General features: G+C 44.4%; 1 protein-coding gene across 1 annotated transcript in view; it reads left to right on the top strand.

The window, feature by feature from the left end:
• The window catches only part of pard3ab (par-3 family cell polarity regulator alpha, b), a gene marked incomplete at its 5' end in the record, with an annotated part of 192,381 nt that overhangs the window by 163,816 nt on the left and 12,737 nt on the right, over nucleotides 1-15,828 (top strand). Inside the window, one exon of the mRNA XM_079219908.1 lies at nucleotides 13,860-13,983. Coding sequence (XP_079076034.1) covers nucleotides 13,860-13,983 — 124 coding nt within the window. The remainder of the gene's footprint in view (nucleotides 1-13,859; nucleotides 13,984-15,828) is intronic.

The raw sequence follows: 15,828 nt of genomic DNA, 5'->3' as shown, positions 1-15,828 counted from the left end.
CACAGACACACACAGCTCACCCTGTGCCTGTGTTCTCTGGTCCAGACACACACACACACACACACACACACGTAGACTTCCAGCACCCTCGGCAGGCAGGAGGCGGCTGCAGCCACGGATACCTAGTTTGGAGATGTTTTGACAGGATTCTGGGAGCTTTGTCTGCCAGGAAGCAGACAGCAGCCTGGGTGGGGAGGATGGAGGAGCAGCTGCTCCTTCACTGCATCACCTGTCCACAACAGAATGCACTGTGGCCTTTTTTTATTGATCCATCACACGGGCTAGATTCTCCGGGCACTTCTGTGCCTGGAGAATGGTGTCCGTGTCCATGTGTGCGTTTCAAATGATCAAATCCCGCCAACGTAGAAGTAAATGGGCGTCATTCCAACCACGATTAATTCCGTTTTCGGGTTTAATGGACTGAAATTGTTCAATTGTTTTGTCGATAAAATTGTGCCACGTGGTCGTTCTGATTCTCCCACGGCTCAAGGAGAGCCGTGCACCGGTTTCAGTCCAGGAAACAGATGTTAAGTTTATTGTCTTGTGTGACGAAGAAAAGCAGCAGATCTCTGCATTTGAGAAGCTGGAACCACTGAACGCTTGGCATTTCGCTTGAAATATGACCAACATTTTTTAATTGATTACCAAAATAGTTGCTCATTAATATTTCTAAATGTTATGTATGATTGTGTCTTTGTACCTTGAATAATGAGACATTTCCTGGGTCCAAATACGGATATCTCCAGCTACCTCCTATGTCCATGTGTTTGTCGTGAATAATGCTCTCGCAGGACGCCAGCTTTTTTGTTTTTGAGTTTCCTTCTCGCTCTATCTCTATATATCTATATATATGTACATATATATACTTTATTCATCCCCAGCAGCATTGTTGCAGCAGCAAGCAAAGTTAGTGAGTAAATATAAAAGTATTAAGTATGGAAAATACAATAATATAGCAGAGCAGAACATATTACATTTCGAAAATTAAATAATAAAGAAAATGCAAAGTATATGCAGTGTATATAAAGTTTATATAAAGCATATGGAGTGAAATAGAAGTAGATATTCACTGCAGTCTGCTATAGTAACCCAGCTTCTCCCCCCCGCACACACACACTCAAGGAAGACAAATGGTGACAAATTGTTTGCTCCTCCACTTTGTCACTCCTTCCTTAGTTTACTTCCAGAACTAATTTCCCCCTGACTCACCAAATCCCACAGAATCTCCACCTGTGAACGGTCCCGGTGGTCAGCACAATTGGGAGTCCAGGCTGCATCAAGTTGAAAGCCAGTGAGAGAGAGAGAGAGGGAGGGAGGAAGCGTCTGTACCCTGCTGATGCTATGGATGTTTCATGGTTGGCCTCCTTTGAAACGTGTGTGTGTGTGTGTGTGGAGGAGAAGCAGGGAAGTCTTTGGGCGCGTCTGCAGAGTCTGGTGCCGTTTTCGGCTGCAGCTGGTTCTCTGGGATCTGTCGGTGGAGGAGGGCGCCCGGGGATTTCCTTTAGGATGACTGAAGGACTCTGGAGATCTCGGGCCTAACAGATGTGAAGTGAAACGTGAAGCAACTCTCACATCTGGGTTTTTTTCGCCGAGCAAGCCTCACCAGGAGTTTGTGTTTTGGAGTGAGAGAGTTGCTGTTAGTTGTACGAATATTTCCAAGGAGCTGGGCTAAATAATGCGTCTGGTAGAGCCGAGCCACGATATGTAGAGTCCAATAATGATAAAGAAAGCCAAATAGAAAAGCATAAAGTCAAGTTGAAATGAAAAAAATACCCTTTTAGCTCAATATATGCAAAAACGATTGGATTGTTTCATCAACTTCCAATCGTCCTTTCTTCCTGTCAAACTAAAGATGACGTGAGTTTACGTAAGCTAGTGCCAACCAATAATACCATGACATCATCCATCAATCAATCTGTAACTATTATCAACAAGATAATTGTGCAGTCACAGTCCTCTACCTTTTAGCACTTTTTACTGGTCCAATTAAATGCAAAAATGATTTAAATCCTTTGTCTAACTGGACAACGATCAAATGGTCCATTTCACTGGGGAATCTGTCCCAGTACAGAAGAAACTCAGACTTTAAGGAGGAGCTGGAAGATCAACAGGGAATGAAAATCCCGTTCAGGCGTCTCGCCCCCAAAAGCCATACTCGCCTGCAGGTGTTTATATAAGATGATTAGCTGGTCGGTCCACCTCCAAGCTCAAATATCAAAGATAATCATTGAACGAAGAAGAAACTACCTGGTATCTCCAGTCCTCCTTTACCTTCAGAGTCTCCAAGGAACCACACGTTTGGCTCCGTGAGCCATGAACCTGGTGAGAATGTTTTCTCATCCACAGCCTGTTCCCAAAGAAGTGTGTGTTCACCACACCATCCGCATGTGTGAGGGGCCGAGAGGACCAATCGGTACCGTTAGCGTCCGTTGATCTCGTCGCGGTTAGCTGTGCTTTGTTTTGGCGTCAGCCACCCTACACCAACGTACACCGTTTTATTATTATAACAATTAAAAACAAGTATTTGAATAAGATCACGACGTTGATGGCGACACAGTCTCATGGCAGTTCAGGGAAATAGTCACGAAATGCGATCTATTGGTTCCTCGTACGAGTCGTTGTCTTAAAGTTCGGGACAACTTTACGTTAAAAATGAAAGTTGGGTTTATGCAACAAACCGGTTGGTTATGTTTTGGGAAAACGTCATGGTTGGGCTTAAAATAAGTACGTAAAGTTAGGTTCAGGCAACATAACCACGATAAAACCACAGCGCGATGTCCGTGAACAAAGTCCTGTGTTTGTTGGTCTTTTCGGATATTGAAGACGATGTCACTTGCTCTGAATGTTGCTCAGTCACGTGGACGCATTTAACTTGTGTGTCCACCACGAAAAAGGATCCTAATTTAGTTTCTATTGTCATTATCTTCATCTTGAGCTCGAAAAAAAATACAAAAAACTGATAATTCATGTACACAAAACCAATGGCTTGCATTGAGAAAAGAAATGCAAGGTGGTCTAATAACACAGTCAAACACTTGTATATCTTCTATTAATTGTGAACTCCTGTCTCATGGCATCATAAACCAAAGTGCACTGAAAGGCCCTTCAATTATTTTCTGTTTCTCAAACACAGACTTTCTAGATCCAATTTCTGTGTCTCACTGGGAGCCTTTTAACTCGGGGCTGTTTTTGGTCTGAATGCCATTGCATCGCTGACATTTCATCGCAGTGTGTTAAAAAGCTCAAGGTCTCGGCCGCCAAAGAGAAAGCTCCGCTTTAGCCTTTAAAGGCGATTCAACAAAAGATGAATCCGAGGGTTTTTGGTGCGCTGCTTATCTTATTTTTTTGAGAACAGTAACTGTTTTAGCTCCGGGTGCTTAGAAAATTGGTGGTTTGGTGGTGATCTTAGTATTTCTACATTTAAAAAAAAATCACATCTGTTTTTTGGTGGCTTGGAAAACACGTCCTTGCCTCCCAAAGCTAGTGTATATTGAATATTTCATGAAGCCGGTCCCAGTTTTTAATGAATGCTTGCTGAACCAGTGCTGCACTTTAGCTCTGGTCCCAAGAGGAATTGTTTGGGGGAAAAACACATTTCTTTTGGCTGTATTCAGCGTTTGCACATGGTAACAAACATGTTTCAGAGATAAGAGTAGACATGAGTCACAATTAGGACATTTGACGTGTTTTACATCTTTGTCATAACAAAAAAAAAGCATGTATAATGGTCTATGTACCATCGTGTAGCATAGTCATGTAAATCTCTGCAAACCTCCCCTTTTTAAAATTGGCTGCCACACGTAATATACCATAATAACTGCTGTCTTCTTTTTGATGAAAAAACATGCTGCATATAATTTACTGTCTGCAGCACATATTTCACATTTGGGCCGTGCTGGAGATGGCTTAAGTGCACCTGAGAATAGGCTCACGTGACGATCGTGGATTGGACCAAAAAACGCCAGCCTCTAGGACGCGCATTACCATGGCAATCATACATCAGATACTCACTCCTTCTCTCGCGAAAATTGCCTGCTGTCACAAGATGCTTCCACTCTCATTTTCCACCGACGCGGCCCTCTCCGAAAAACAGAGGAGGAAAAGGCCCCCCCCTCTGCCTCCTGATGATAATGGATCCTAATATGACTTAGATTATGATTTATCAGATGCTGCTGATGCTTTCCGTCGGCCGGTATTATACAGCTCTCTGAAAATTGGAACCATTACAAGTGAGACGTCCATCCGTCACCCCGCAGTCGCCGAAAGAGAGAGCGGCCACACGAGCTGGACCCCGATGCCTTCGCCCTGAAATTAGACCGCTCCAACTCAATTTCCTTTTTCTCTGTCAATGTCGTTCTCTCCCTCCCCTCCGTTTCTCCTCGCTCTCCTTCCTCTCCCGGACCAAAATGATCAGCCGGCGCTGGGCGATATGCATCAGTCAAACCTTTACTTTTCTCACCAAAAAAAACTGGCTTTGGAATTCTAATTTAGCCTCTGGCTCGCTCTACTTATTTCCTTCAGCTGCAATCGCCTCAGCCCAAAACAACCGCTATCTCGCTGTTCCCGTTCTCGGTCTCGTACCCTCATTTCCTTCCCCTCCTCCTCCTCCTGCTTTTAAAGGGTGATCCAGTCTTCTGTCATAGAAGAGATGAATCCTATGAATAATGTGGCACTCAGACCGTCCGCTTCCTAATGTACGGATCATTCTGGCCGTCCGCTAATGTAGGCTGCTTTGTGTAATTCAGTCTTTGATACATACAAAGATAAATCTGTTTTTTGGGGGGTTGGGGAGATTTCTGACTTCATGGATTTCATGCATCCAAGGCATTATTAGTCATTACATTTTATTTATTCTTTCAATCTGAAATTCTCCAGGGGAGTATTGGTCCTCACACTGTTGCTTCCATCTGATTGGATGCCAATGTGGTGCTGTTTGGATCGGATCACATTTTTCTCGGGTCTGACCGGATCTAAACGCGATCAGGTCCCTTTTTTCTCATGGCGTGTCATCTTTTTTGATCATTTATTTTGGCGGTGTCGTCTGGTGGCCGTAAACACTTGGGGCGTCTTTACCTTCCGGTTCCAACCACAACTGTGGAGAGGCACCTTTGATGGTGGACGGATACTTTCCTCTTCCATTTCTGCACCCAGTAACTCCTCCATGGTTCTTCAATGGTTCTTTAGTCATTGAACAACTGTCAAAATGCAGCCACACTGACTTGTATATTTCAAGGATCCTCATGACGTGCTCGGTTTACGCTGACATTAAACTGACCACTTGGGTCTCCTGCATCCTGACAAAGAATAAATAAAACATGAATCTGCCTGCCTGCACGAAAAGAAAAGAGCCAAATAACTTGTGAAAATGTAGTTTATGATTGAGCTTTATTCATGAGCACGAAGAAGTCAGGCTATGTTATCTATGTTTAGTTTGGCTGAGACCTCATAAAAAAGTTGGACTCTTTAATGCCTCCCTAATCCACTGCTGATAAGACTGCACTCGCCTGCTGGTTTTAAAACCCTCTCCTCTCCTCTTCCCCTCACACTTTCATCTCGCACTCCTCAAACTCTGCGAGTGATTTGCTCAACCTGTAGGAGAAGCAGCCGCTCTTGCGGGTGCAGGCGGGTTGAAACTAGTTTTTCCGCTTCTCTGCAGAGTTGCTAAAGCACCACTACAAGTTAATGGGGCTGGAAGAGCCTACTTTACAGCCGTGTTGACACAGAAAGGAATAATCAGTAGGCCGCGACGCTGGATGCAGCGAAGCCGTTAACTCAGGAGACCCCTGTATCCCAACCTTGTTGCCTGGTTACAGTCTCCCCAGGTGACTGAGTGTGCTGAATCACGGTGATACGCTGTGAATCACACAAAAAAACAACTAGTGGCCGGTGAGCATTAGTTATGATTTGTGGGATGATAACGACATGCTGAAGCTCAGATGTATTACAATAAGTGGCTTGTCTGGCAGCGCAGATCTGTCCACTGACTGATTGAATGGTGGAGAGAGAGTGTGTGTTTATATCTGTGCGTGACGTGAATAGAGGGAGATGGACGGAGACGGCCGTGCATTGAAAGCTCAACGAGCAAGGGCGAGTTTTTATTGCATAGGCTTGAGTTTTTATTAAGCTTCCCTTCACAGAGGAGAGCATCATCTGTCACTGACGGATGAGATTAGACACCGTTTTGTCACCAACTGTGATGGCATCTTAGATTGGGAGTCGGCGTTAACATCGGATAGAATCAGACGTCCGCTGACTTGTTTAGCATTTCAGCATCAGGAAAGAACCGAAAGTGAACTGGCGAGACGAGGAAAACATGGATAAAGATAGAGGAGGTTGTAGATAAAGAATATTCTGATGAAGGGAAAATAGCTGTGTGAGCTAAAATTAAAATTACATGATGATAAATGGAATTTGTTGAGCCCCATACTGTCAGCCGAGATTTTTTCAGACATAAATACATACATATAGTTAAAATGTAACCGGTCTCTCAATTACATTTCCAGGTAAATTCATTTGTGGTTGACGTTGTAAACTGAAAAACAGCAACAAAATCATCATGGCTTAAAATGAAACAAAACACAAAAAAAGATACTGGCCTTCAAGCAGAAAATCTTTTTAAAGCAACAAAAATACTAATTTCTTTATTTATTAGAAAATAAACTAAATACTTGGTTCGCACTGGACACAAACAGTGGTCTCCTGGGTGAAAGTCCTGTGTAATTCACGACGAAATACTTTTACTTTAACAGAATCCTCAACTCAGTTTTGTTGCATGGGAACAACATTCTTCAGGAAAAGATAGAAGACAGAAGAGCAGCCATTACTCTCCCGACTGCATGAGATTTATATGATTTAAATAATTGAACAAACAACCGATGCGGTCGTTTTTTTTCTGCGGCTAAGTGCTGGTTCCCCAGCTAACCGTGTTAGCGTAGCGGCAGGTCATGCGTCAAGCCAGTGGAATATAGACGGCGCGGCTGTTGTCCGCTTTCAACAAAACACGTTATTCAGTCACAACAACAGATGTCGTTTCACAATACATCTGAGCCCAGAGTATTTTCCGTGAGATTAAATCCAACACAATCTCTCCTCGCTTTAATCCCGACGTGACGTTCAATCCCGGAGAAAGCATTAGAACAAACGTATGGGAAAACATCTGTGAGGAAATGGGATCTAAAACCCCACGGGGGCGAAATGCCCCTATCGGATATCACAGCGACTTATTCAAATGCAGCCACCTTTCGTTAAAAAGTAGGCCGGCATTACGGACGTGTGAGGAACGCGGTCCAATTTATTTGCTTGTAATCGAGCCGGCCGGCATCGATACGCCGACGTGTGCAAAGCGGGAAATTGTCCCATGAATTAAAAAAAGGAGGCCCGTTGGCGTGAGCCACTCCGTTACGGCCTCCGGTGGCGCCGCCGCTTGAAATGCAAGACAAGTTAAACCCGTGTGTGTGTGCGCACGCATTAATATCAGTCAAATATCATATTACCATCTCTTGACATGTCTGACCAGCAGAGTCCCTGGAAAAATGGAGATGCCCTGTAAAACCCGAAAAACCAATTAAATTGAATCCGTTCCGTCGATGGATTGCAGTAATTACTGTCTGCTTTGCACAAGTGTTGACACCCCGTGGGATTGCCGAGGCTCAGAGCAAATGCTACTGTGAGCTGCAGGGAGGGGATCTGTGTCCGGGGTTTGTGTGCTGCATGGATTTAATCTTAAAACAAAAGGAATTGTTTCATTCAAAAACAATACACATCCCTTATATGGGATGAAATGCATAGAGGCCATTAGAGGCAGTGTTTCACAAGCGCAGACGACTTTAAAACGTATACTCTTTTGAGTTCATATCAGCCGTTTGACAAGCAGGAAAACTTAATTTACAGTGACTCGTCACACATTACCACACGGGGCTTCATGACTAATGAAGTCAATGTGTGTTCAAATCCGCCGACATCTCTCTGCAGAGGCTTCGTCCGGTGACCGCTCCTCCTCCGGCTCACGTTCCTCCCCCGGTGAGCGAACCCGCAGATGTCGTCCCGGTTTACGGAACGTGTTTGCAAGCTTCATCGGCCTCTCAACTTCCCCGTGAACAGGAACGGGGAGTTCTGCCCCGGCTTTTTATCTGTGCATAGGAACTCTGATGCGTTCGTTTGTCACTTGACACCAAATGCCATGGATTTGGCAAATGAGTCGCTAAGTGTGCAGATATTGTATTGATTGGCATCTAATTGCTATGGTTTCTGCAGATCAATTTGCCTCTACCCGTGTTGCAGGGTTAAGCCTGTAATCCAGAGTAAAAGCAAGATCGGGTTAATCAGAGCCTAAATGGCCTCAGACACGTCAGACGCGGCGGCCTCTTGGCCCCTCTAATCGCTCGGCTGCATCATCAGACACCAATGAGTAGTCGAGCGTCGGAGCTAATCCTTTTTTAACCTCTACGTATCCAAGGAAGAGGAACTGAACAACACACTCACCCCTGTGCAACGGGTTTGAACCGGCTTCTTGGATATTATGTGGCATGATCAAAGTGACAGAGATGTGCATATTCTATGTAGACCGGCTGCTTTTAGCTACTGGTTTTTGTCAAATTATAATTTTTTTATGTGAAGTGCCTGGCCGTTGCCGGCTTATTGGACACCAATTATACAGTTGCAGGGTTGAAGGAACACTTGTCAAAAAGGAGCATAATTTATTGTACAAAACGTTACATTTGAAACAATTTGTCTCTACAAATAAAGTCTGCCACAAAAAAAAAGATCCACTCCCTGAACAAGTCTTTTATAATCATCCAACTAGAAGTCAGCGGAGACTCTGGGAAAGTTTATTAATAAGTAAAGGCGTTAAAACGAGACACAAAGCACATTAAAACATAAAATGAAGAGTTAATCTTCAGTGAAAGAAAAATAATTAATCAAACTATGCCTACGCTCTTCATGGAGAGCAATAAACCGTCATTTACATTAATGCAAATGTATATTGATGTTGGTCATTTTGCTTCACGTAAAGCTCTACGCTCGGCTCCACTATCCTCCTATGAATCAGCACCAGGCATTAATGTCCGGTTCTGCAGAGTGAAACCAATGCGGAAGTGTCTTTTAAATGTGCATTCTCTCTACTGACCACCAGGGGGAGACTCCTTTGGTTGTATAGAAGTATATGCTTCATGTGTTAAAGCTGCATTCTCTCTACTGACCACCAGGGGGCGACTCCTCTGGTTGTATAGAAGTCTATGCTTCATGTGTTAAAGCTGCATTCTCTCTCCTGACCATCAGGGGGTGACTCCTCTGGTTGTATAGAAGTCTATATGAATGACTCTACTTCTCTCTTGATTTATTCCCTCAGTAAACATTGTAAACATGAGTTTATGTCTCAATCTATAGTTTCAAATCTTCTTCATTACAGCATGATGTTCATTTAGTAAATTCTAGGGGTTTGCTTTAGGTAGCTATAGTAGTTTTGAAATATACAATTTCACTCCACTAGTTTAAGGATTTTCATGCAAAATGTTCCAAGTAAACATTGACATCGATCCTAGATTTTGTGGGTGATTGCTACAGTAAGGAAGCTGATCTCTGCGGCTTTTGCTGCCGCAGATAACGGGGCCTCTGCCATGAACCACCTTCACAGATGGAGCGCTAGCCGCTATCACCGGTTAGCAAAGGCATCGGTCTGCCTCCTAGCTGTCTGTGAGCCTTCGATCAATACACCCTTGGCTTATCATCTTCGGCATCTCAGTTCATTTTTCACAGCAGAGAAAGGCCTCCGCCAGCTGCTCCCTCCTTGTCAGAGGGAGCAGGGCCCGGTTCCCTCCATCTGATAAGATTACATGAACCAACCGCCAAAGCTGCTGCGTTCAGGGGCGACACGTTTTTTTTGCGCGACGCGCAACCGTTCTCCGACAATGCTTATCCGCTACATCAGTAAATTTTCATTTAACAGGCTGGCGAGCTCGTCGGTACAACGGTCACATTCGAGATGGGAATCCCATGACTACCCGTGCTTAATTAAATGTTTAATTAAGACGGCGGCTCTTAATTAAAAAAAGTGTATTATTATTATTATGAAATAACGATTATTGGCAAATGAAATGGATGGCGTATCTACGAATACGATCCGTGAATTATTGAGAGCGAGGTGTGGTTTTTATATGAATCAGTGACTGTTAATTTGTTAATTAAGGGCAAAAGATGCCCTTTGATTTCACAGTGGAAAAGACTTTTTGACGAGGTATAAAACGTCTTGGCCCGGCTTCAGTGAATGTCCTTTGCCATGTCCTATCCCAGACTTTTGAAATGTGAACCAACAATACTGCTCTTGTGTCCCCCAAGGTCACCCCACTTGTAGCCACTCGCCACGAGGGCCCTAGTCACAAAACCAGACACGAGAACCCTCTTGAATCTCTCCACAGCGCGGTCCTCGCCACTTCTCTGTGCCGTATACGTGCTCGGGTGAGGCCAGCTGGTGGCTCGCTTTGGGTCGATTCCAGCTGTCGAAACCGTGCAGACACCCTCCGCTTTGCCATTCGTTTCAAGGGCACGTTGATCTACTAAAAGTCCCCCAATCCTTTTAAGCGAGTGACCGGTTCTTAAATGTATGGCGGTAGGTGTGAAGGATGCTTTTGTGGGCATGGGAAGAGCAGCCTGTGTGAATGAGGCCATTCATTTATAATCCACAGGATTAGGACTCTGTCCATCAGCTGCCTCCGTCACTTACTGTACATTCTCCGTAGAGGCCTTCCCTCTATTTGTTGGCATGCTTTGATTGGGATTTATGAAAGCAGCGTCAATGTCACAGTCTTTTTTTGACAGCACAGATCTGATAAATCCTATTAGTTTTGGGTTGAGTCCAATTTGGACCACTTCCTCTCCGATGGCTAATGGCTTTAATGGCTTCAGTCTCACTCTCAAAGCTTTGTTTCTTTTTATATCTGTGTGTTTTTACCACGTTTCCTTGGGACATATATAATATATTTGTGGTTCAAAGTCTGGCCACAACGAAGCCTTCGAAATCATCCTCCTTTCTAGATTTACAGGAGAGTTCCCGCTCAAAACCCGAGGTCTTGAATTTGTGTCTCTGGCCTTCTCACTATCATAAATAGTAACGTTTGTTCTCAGCAAGTTCTACTTCCACCAAACAACATTCCTGGTTCAAAGTGAAGCCATGTGTCGAGCCTAACACCCCAATGGTGATTATCTCAAATTATCCCTTGATTGCCTCGATTTTACTCTCCAAGCTTTTTCTTTTTCAACCCCTGTGTTTCATCTCATTAGAACAAAGGGTGGCAGTGTGACCACAGTGCAGACGTTGCATCTTCTCAAAGCTCATCTTCCTTTAGGCCGAGACGCCCGACCGTGAAAGGCAGCGAGCGTCTCGGCGTAAACGGCTTCGCTGGCAGCGCAGTCAGCGAGCCTCAGTCCTGTTATTGAGTCCCAGAGACACTCAGCAAAGCCACACTGACCTTTTCAGCCCCACACAGCGGTGCCAGATATTGAGTGAGCCCGTCCAGAGGATGAAGCTCATCTCAGACTAAAAACTCTCCCCCGGTCTCTGGGGTCGTTGCGTTTTTATATATTTTTGTTGGCACTACGTTTGTGTTGCACTGTTGCTCTCTCTTTGATTGATTTTACAGGGGTTTTGTCAGACGAGAAGATTGGATATCTTTGATCCCTTTATTTGAGTTTCTCCTCTCTCCGGGTCTCTCGGGCGGGATTCTGGTGCGCAGGATGGGTCTATAGGTTGCTTTAATGATGATGTACTTTTGATTACAGGGTTGAGAGATCATCTCAGGAGAGGGAACGTCTTTCACCTGACAAACGCAGAGCTGAAATTCAGACTGAATCCGTGTGCTTCTCCACTAGTTTCCATTTTAAAACTCATATCTTCTGCTACGCTCACACTAAGCATCGTAATCCGGGTGGAAACGGATATGTTTGGAACATGACTGGGTCTTTTACGGCGTGTCCTTTGCCGATTCGTCACGCATGTGTCACATGACCCCTTTTTCAGAAGAGCCGGGTCCACCAGCGACAGTTGGACCTTCGTCGTCGGTCCGAGCAGAGAAATCTCTGATCCTTCTTTTTGTCCATTGCCGTTCTTCCTCCTGCAGTATTTGGATCGCAGTGTGGAGAAAATCTACTTCCTGTTTACGTGACCGTCCGCACGGCGTACGCATATCACATGACCGGAGACTTATTTGATCCACGCCGTCTTCCAGTGGCGCACACATCTGTTTACAGCGATCGGATGTGAGGCTTTCCGTCGAAGCTGCCATTGATGCCATGACCCATAGCCAGAGGGTCCGGCATGCTCCTCCCGTCAGGTCAGAGTCCCGAAGAGGTCGAGCAGCTGTGTTGCATGTCACGGTGATTAGCGGGATCACTCATGACAGGTCTCTGGTCTTTCACAAGGATGACTGGCTTCTCCTCTGTGTGCGTCTGGAGGTAATAGCTCTCTAAGTCGGTGTTGCTGCTGTGTTTTATGTTATCGCATTATGAACCCCCCACTATCTGGTTGCTTTGTGATGGATGAAATGCATTTAGGCACTTATTGCAGTAATGTTACGTTCCAGATGGAGATAAATTGATATTCTAGTTAAGATGGATGGGGGTTGTTTCCTCTTTTCCAGATTGTATTATTTTTTTTGCACATCCTGTTTTTTAAGAATCTGTATTTTAATCGTGTCACTCAACAAATTCAGTTCGGAACTTTTTTTATGCTGACCTTTTTAAGTTTTCCCGACGTAAGCAGCAGCAGAAAAAGACTGGAAAAAGTTGCCGGTTTGACCTTTTTGAGTTTGTAGAGATAAGAAAGTCTCCAGGAATTTCCCGGCAGAGTTTAGATAGTTGAAAAGTCGAGTTCGGAGTCAACGCTCCCCGCTGGGCCTTCAGTCAGCGACACCGACACTTCCATTCACACACAGGGAAAATGTGTTAATTACTTTCCTCTGTCGGAGGCCGCATATATTTAACTCTAACCTGTCTTCTCCTTTATGAGCACGGGGACGAGCAGGAACTTAACTGTTGGAGAACAATTGATGGTCCTTTTTTTTATAATGGAAAAATAAGCATTGACTAAGCTGGATGGACGTCAAGAACGAAGCATTTGATGCATGAAATGTGGTCAAAGTCAGGTCCATACTCTGGTTTGAGTCTAAAATGGCTCGATATTCCCAATAAACTACAGGAAGAGATAACAAATACCATACGCTACCAAAACAGTTACTGAGATGAATTGGAATATTTCTATTTATTTATTTCAGGCACATAAAAGAAAACTCAACCATCAATAAAGTAACTTTTGTATGTATTATTCATGTTGGGGTTGGTTTAATATATCATTAAATCATTAAAGATATAACGTGCAATTATACTGTAGATGCGGCGAATGACCAGCCAGAGAGGGTTTGTTGAGTGTGCCGTGAGGGAGTTACGCTGACGGCTGCATTGTTTGATGTCGGCACTCCGAGGCTGCAGCAGACAATAGCGGCGCGGTAGCTGAATGATATTGAGGCCCGGGAGGTACCGCTCACCGTTCACCACCAGTCTTTGTTCATTGTGATGAATAATACATCAGAGGTGCATTAGTTTGATTCACATTGCTGTTGGCTCGGCTGTGAGCGCACGCTCCTGGCGCTGCTCGCTAGCATCACGCTCCATCCGGCTTCAGGGGAGCCCGGTTGCTTTTTTTTTGATCAATTCACAGGACGAAGCCCGCCGGGTTCCAAAAGGACTATCGTCCTGCGGGGCCGTTTCCGCTCTGCGCTGATGCAACCAGGTCACTCTGTTCACAATGGACCTCTCACACTCATCAATCTCCCTCTTTTCCCTCTCCCTCCTCCTTTTTTCCCCCACAGTAGCCGGCTAGCACCTAGCAACCACGACCGGATACAGAGGCTGAGGAGTGAGTTCCAGCAGGCGCAGACCGTCCCGGACGACCCCGACGACCGCAGGAGGACTTACAGCTTCGAGCAGCCCTGGGTGAGTGTCTGAAATGAGAGGGGGGGCGGGGCCTGTGACTCAAGTCCTACTGCTGCGGGCCTGGACAAGATGGCCGCCGCCAGGCCGAGACTGCACGCGTCACTTCCAGGAGAATGCTAACAGAACCCGTGGCTCACTGGAGTAAGGTGCTAACGGCCACTAACCCCCCCTCTACTACAAGCCATGAACAAGACTGATGACCCCCTCCCCCCCCACTAGGATTCTTGGCTAATCGTGCTAATGCTAACACCCTCCAATGTTCATTCAACCTGCCTGCATGCAGCGGTTTGCACACCTCCTGACGCATCCATCACTAACCCCACCCACCTGTCACAACCCACTCTACTCATCCATCGTACCCCCGTTTTGTGTGTGTGTGTTCACCACCTAGCTGCCCCAACGCCTCATGGACTTGGGTTACTGGGGGTCTCATTTGTAAAACACCCTTTTTGTTTTAACTGTGCCTTTTTTTTCTTTTTTTTTTACAGTTTCACGGTCGGGTCATGTACATTTTAACTTAATTCAAAGTGCGTTCTAAAGCAACAAAGGGTAATAACGAGTGAACAAAAAAACTTTCTTGGGGTGATGAAATCGCTTGTCATATTTTTAGTATTTATTTTAGTCCTCCCTTGCTTCCTTCCACCCGACTCAAAGTGTACTTGTTTGTTTTTTTATTGTTTTTAATAGCAAATTATTATCATGTGAACGTCAGCTGTCGCTAATTTTAACTACGATTTTGCAACATTTTTCAATTTGGTGGCATCTCTGTGTGATGTGTTTTTTTCTATGATTGTTTTACACACCAAAGGAGTATTTTTTCACAACATTCTTTTGATCTAGTTTGGGACAACACACCTCTTTATCACAAAATATTCTAATACACATTATGTCACAATACGTATTCTTACTATAACATACTATATGTTTTCATATATCATTTGTGTTGTCTCAAACCAGACACCTGGTGTGCTGTAAATTACGTCTTTATGAATATGAATCGTCTTTGTTGGTTGTGTGTCATTTTGCACACACACAATGTTTTTGTATAATCACTGTATGAACTCTTTTTATTGCTGGTATCTTGCACTACAATTTTCCGTCACTGTAGCTGTGGTGTGCGACGGGAGAATTTAGTCCTGTGATTTATAATCCAGATGATAAAAGTGAGAGTTCACAAGGCTTTTTTTTTTTCTTTCCCCGAGCTGAAATATTCAATAAAAATGTGTCGTTTTATTGACCGGAGTCGTGCGTTTTCGATGGTGTTCGACAGGCCGGCTCGGCATTCCAGCCAGCGGCATTGTGGGAAAGAAGAGCGCGGGTCACACGGCCCTTTGTCTCTGAACAACCAAGCGTGCTCTCAATTAAAGAGCTCAACAACACTGTTTACATCGGCTATTGTCATAAGCCTCACTTTCTCATGAACACTCGGTGTTGGGTGACCCACACTCTCAAAGGAAAGGACGCCACATTTTAGAGTTCTTTCTTTGTCGAACGAATACGTTCACGTGAATATGTGGAAATCCCTGAAGGCCAGTTAGTCAGAACCATACTGGGATTTTGACAACACGTCCATTTTTGGATTGTTTTGCCACAGCAATCTTTAACCATGGAGAAAAATGTGAAGAAAAAAAAGATTATGACCATGTTTCTACGTAAACCAGATTTAAAAAAAAGCTCAAATACAAACCACTCCTAATAATTTTAATCCAAAGCGTTGTGATGTTTAAATAAGTCGACTTAACGTTTGGTACTTTGGCGGTTTTTATACTTGATGAAGGTCTGGACCAAAAAATATTGAGTTTCCATGTGCGCTCCCAAATATATATATTAATGCCATAGATAAAT

The sequence above is a fragment of the Taurulus bubalis genome (genome assembly GCF_910589615.1).
Source record: "Taurulus bubalis genome assembly, chromosome: 1".
NCBI classification, from domain to species: Eukaryota; Metazoa; Chordata; class Actinopteri; order Perciformes; family Cottidae; genus Taurulus; species Taurulus bubalis.
This window is presented reverse-complemented; position numbering and strand designations above follow the sequence as displayed.